At 42.5% G+C, this 4,465-nt stretch overlaps 1 protein-coding gene across 2 annotated transcripts in view; it reads left to right on the plus strand.

Moving 5' to 3' along the window:
* Positions 1 to 3,967, plus strand: part of ddx54 (DEAD (Asp-Glu-Ala-Asp) box polypeptide 54) — a 14,147-nt gene extending 10,180 nt beyond the window's left edge. The window contains exons 11-20 of one of the 2 annotated variants that reach the window (XM_015027564.1): positions 160 to 370; positions 464 to 595; positions 689 to 910; positions 1,008 to 1,081; positions 1,170 to 1,379; positions 2,541 to 2,686; positions 2,779 to 2,892; positions 3,011 to 3,118; positions 3,228 to 3,327; positions 3,430 to 3,967. In XM_015027564.1, coding sequence (XP_014883050.1) covers positions 160 to 370; positions 464 to 595; positions 689 to 910; positions 1,008 to 1,081; positions 1,170 to 1,379; positions 2,541 to 2,686; positions 2,779 to 2,892; positions 3,011 to 3,118; positions 3,228 to 3,327; positions 3,430 to 3,687 — 1,575 coding nt within the window. In that variant the 3' untranslated portion in view covers positions 3,688 to 3,967. The remainder of the gene's footprint in view (positions 1 to 159; positions 371 to 463; positions 596 to 688; positions 911 to 1,007; positions 1,082 to 1,169; positions 1,380 to 2,540; positions 2,687 to 2,778; positions 2,893 to 3,010; positions 3,119 to 3,227; positions 3,328 to 3,429) is intronic. The other variant, XM_015027565.1, reaches the window with a different exon arrangement.
* The last annotated feature ends 498 nt before the right edge of the window (positions 3,968 to 4,465 follow it).

Here is a 4,465-nt window from a genome sequence, read left to right on the forward strand (position 1 = left end):
ATGCATCCTTCTATCTGTCTGTCCCTCTTTCTTTTTCCATCCATCCAATGAAGAATTCCAACTAAAAAAAATATAAAAAACCCGGTTAAAGAGGGGGGAAAAAAAATCTCTTTGAATCCTGAATACTGTAAAGTAAAAATGCTTCCATGTGTCCTGCAGCTGTTGTCTTCAGAAGGCATCGAGTGCGCCTACATCTACAGCGCCCTCGACCAGACTGCCAGGAAGATCAACATCGGGAAGTTTGTGCACCGGAAAGCCATGGTGCTTATCGTCACTGATGTAGCAGCTCGCGGTATAGACATCCCCCTGCTGGACAATGTCATCAATTACAACTTTCCCTCCAAAGCAAAACTCTTCTTGCACAGAGTCGGTTGGTGCTTTATTCCTTGGCCTCATGTATTTGTTGTCCTCAATTATTACTGAAGCTCAGGAGACTGAAGCACCTCTTGTCTTATCCAATCAGGCCGCGTGGGACGTGCGGGACGCAGTGGTACAGCGTACAGCATGGTCTGTCCAGATGAAATGCCGTACGTCTACGATCTTCACCTGTTCCTCGGAAGGCCGGTTCAGTTCGCGACAGCTGACCGCACACAGGGTAAACGTTGTAGACGGCCTTTCGGCTCTTGTGATAAAAACTGTTTGAGGTTTAATTTTTCAGTTTTTTATCTTTTCCTTTTTTTTCCCCCAGATTCAGACGGTGTGTTTGGACGAGTCCCTCAGAGCATCTTGGACGATGAAGGCTCCCATCTGATCACGGCTCATGAAAACTCGCTGGACCTGCAGAACCTGCATCGCGTCTCGGAGAACGCCTACAAGCAGTACCTGAAGTCCAGACCGAACCCCTCGGCAGAGTCTATCAGGCGGGTGAAAAGCACCGACGTGTCCATCATGGCCGTCCATCCGTTACTCGGTCAGTTCGAGGGAGGAGCTTTTCTAAAAAAAACGGGCTCACGTCGCAGCATGGCCGACATTTAATTTTTAATTGTTTTTTTACATTTTTTCTCTAGGTTCTGGTTTGGAGAAAAATGAGCTGGAGCGCCTTCAGTTGGTCGACGCAATTAAGAGCTACAAGTCCAAATCGGTGCGTTCACGGACGGTTCTCCTTAAAGCAGGAATTTGCTGTGAACTGATGTCTTTAAATGCTGTTTTATCTGTCCTTTCTCTTTTAGACTATTTTTGAAATCAACTCTAACAGTAAGACGCCTGCAAGTGAAGTGATGCGGAAGAAACGGTCAAAGGACAAGCAGGTGGTTGACAAGTTCAACAGGCAGAGAGAGGACGTGGCGGCAGGAAGCAGGCTGCAGCTGTCGGCTCCACCCAGGGCCACTGCTGGTGAAAACGAGGGTCAGGGAAAAGGAAACGAGGAGGAAGACCTGCAGGTAATCAATACAGATCAGCTGACCCTTAGTAACAAAGTAAACTTCATACGTTAAAAGTCAATTTAGCAGCTAAATTAAGTATTTGTGAGCAAATTCTGAACTAGAGTATCCAATCTTAAAGATATTTGTGTGGGTTTGATATTAAGCAACTATTAATTTCACAACTAGGAAATCTAAGAAAACTTATTGTTTTCAGAAGAAGAGGTAACAGAACAGAAAAGGCTGGGTTTAAAAATGTGTTTGCTGTGGACTTGTTTTAATGCCAAAAATAGCAGGATTTTTGTAGCATTGTAAATATTTTATGAATCTCAATAAATCGTGGCTAACGTATAATTATTATGCTCAGATTAAAACAGACTTATAACACAAAAGTATTTAAATTTTTGAACTAGATATGTCAAATCTGACTTGGATCAATGGCAGCATAGTGAAATAGATGAGAATTGCAACTGTCTCATGGTCTTTTTCAGTCCTAAGAAACTGTAGTCTAATGATTTGTGGTTCTTTGTTGAAAATTTCATTTTATTTTTTTCTGGGATCTGGTTTTTGTAAAGGGCATAACACAAGATATGTTTTTTTATTGCTAAGAAGCCAGACTCTGGGTAACTAATTTTATCTGGAGAAAAAAAAAAAAAAACCTCTGGAAGATCTGATGAGATTGGATTGAAAAGTCTAGAAAAGTTTGCGATTTGCTCGTATCATTTTCCAGGTCTGAGTAAGTATGGAAAACAACAAGCTGAGTATTGAAAAATGCTCGGGTTTCCAGGCTTTATTCCATTTCATACATTTCTCCAAAAATGACTCTTTTCACATCAACTCACTCAAAAATGATGTCATTTGTCTAAGACTTGCCACATCATGAGTTCATTTTGACATTTTACCCATTAATATTTGAGTTTTTTGAATAAAAACCACTCAAAGCTAAAAACACACAGGAGTCAATAAAGGGTTTTTGGATTCAAGACAACTGGAACTTCAGTTCAGACAAGTTTAAGTAGATTAGGGAAATCGATAGGTCAGTAAAAAAAAAAAAAAAAAAAGATAATCACAGGATGTTTTTCACTTTGGGTTGAACACACTAAAAAAATAATTACAGCTGCATTTTCATCCCATCTATCATAGCCAGCACTTTGTACATGCAGCTCTCAATGTCTCCACCAGGGGGTGTTCTCAGAGGTGCTCGGCGTTAAGAGAAGGAACTTGCAGGAAGACGGAGAACACCCAAAGAGCAAGAAAAGCAGGGAAACGGGCAAAGACGAGGAGTACTACATCCCTTACAAACCGAAAGACTTCAACTCTGAGAGAGGGTGAGGAGAGGACACGCGTTTTCTTTTTATTTATCTACATTTAAGGTGAAATGTTTTGTATTTAAACACATGTTGTGATGCTCTGTTACCAGATTAAGCCTCGGTGGAGAAGGCAGTCATTTTGAACAGCAGGCCTCCTCAGCGGTCCTCGACCTCATGGGAGATGAGGGCGACCAGTTAAACCAGCACAAAAAAATTATGAGATGGTGATTCAAACTCATCGACTCTTACACCAAACCTCACTGCCTCCTTTTCTAAATGTCTCTCACTTGAATATTTCACACTATAATTTTTGTGTTTTTTTTTTTTTTTTTTAACCCATAGGGACCGAAAGAGGAAACGTTTTGTGAAAGAGTCAGGAAAGGAGGAGCAAAACAAGAAGATCAGAACCGAGAGCGGACAGATTGTGCACAACAAGAAACGGAAAAACTTGTATCCTTTTCCCAAAGTTTCCATCTGTGAGCATGTTGCCGTCTCTGTTCTGACCTTCCATCTTTTCAGCTGTATTATTGTGATGCTATGTCACTTGACAACCTGTCAGCTACGAGGAATGGAAGAAGAAATATAGAGTCGAGGATGCGGGACCTGGTTCGGATGGAGAAACGGGTGGAAGGAAGAGGTCTGCAGGAGGTATGAGGCGTCCCCCCCACCCCCCCCACCCCCTTCCTATTTGAAGTGATACCAATGTTATCTGACTGACAGTAGACAGAAAAAGTTGCACTGTTTCTTTATCTTGTCTTGCAGGTCGTGGCCGGCGAGGAGCCAGCTCCCACCGCCCCGCGGCTCCCCAGGTGACGGCTGGCGGGCGCAGGATCCGATCCGAGCTGAAATCCAGCTCGCAGATCCTGAAGAACCGCAAGCTGAAGCAGAAGCAGCAGTTCCTGCAGGGCGGCGGCATGAAGAGAATCCGCAGCAAGAACAAACAGTGGCTGGGAGAGATGAAGAAGTCGGGCTTCGGGCGTGGAGGCCAGAAGAAGGGCAAGATGAGGAAGAGGCTGTGAGGGAGAGACGGCTGCAGAGGGCCGACTGCACCACCAGGGGCTTAATGAGGAGTTCCACGAATCTCCGTGTTTTTATAGTCGTCATGGTGAATTTTGTGACCCTGAGCTACAGGGGACAGTCTGGCGTGATGAAAACCTTGTGGACTGCGAAGGTTTATGCATCACCATACATACACACAGCTTCCTGGCTCCAGAGAGGGATGATCCAATCAGACTCCTCTGAAACTTGGCTGAAACTGTATGCTTTGATGATAATGGCTAAATACATTGAAAGAGACATCCTGTGTCTTGTCTTCATTAGAAATGTGTAAGAAGAGAGACGTCTGCAAACTGGTGACGTGACCTTTCCTGTTTCATCAACAATTTTCTTTTAACTTTAGAAAGGAAATTTCTTCCACACCATTTTTTTAAATTTATTTTTTATTTTTATTTTTAAGCAGTTATGAGGCACATTGGCAAAACCTGAAACTGCTGCTGTGCAAGTTACTCAACAGGTTGTTGCTACGGTAACCAAAAAGTTGATTCCACCAACCTTTTATAGTTGGTTGAGCTGCTAAATTCTTTCATCTGCCTATATATATATATATATTTATATATATATATATATATATATATATATATATATTTTTTTTTTTCATCCTAATCCTCGCTTGTTTACTACCAACAGAAGCAAACAGACCTCAAAATATCTGGGAGCAGCTCTAGCAGGGGTGAAGGACAGTATGTTGTCCAGATATCAGTTAATCCTCGTGCAGTGATAGCAAGTCTCTGTAAGGCT

Source organism: Poecilia latipinna, unplaced genomic scaffold (genome assembly GCF_001443285.1).
Source record: "Poecilia latipinna isolate Pla-1442-1.1 unplaced genomic scaffold, P_latipinna-1.0 Scaffold103, whole genome shotgun sequence".
Classification (NCBI taxonomy): Eukaryota; Metazoa; Chordata; class Actinopteri; order Cyprinodontiformes; family Poeciliidae; genus Poecilia; species Poecilia latipinna.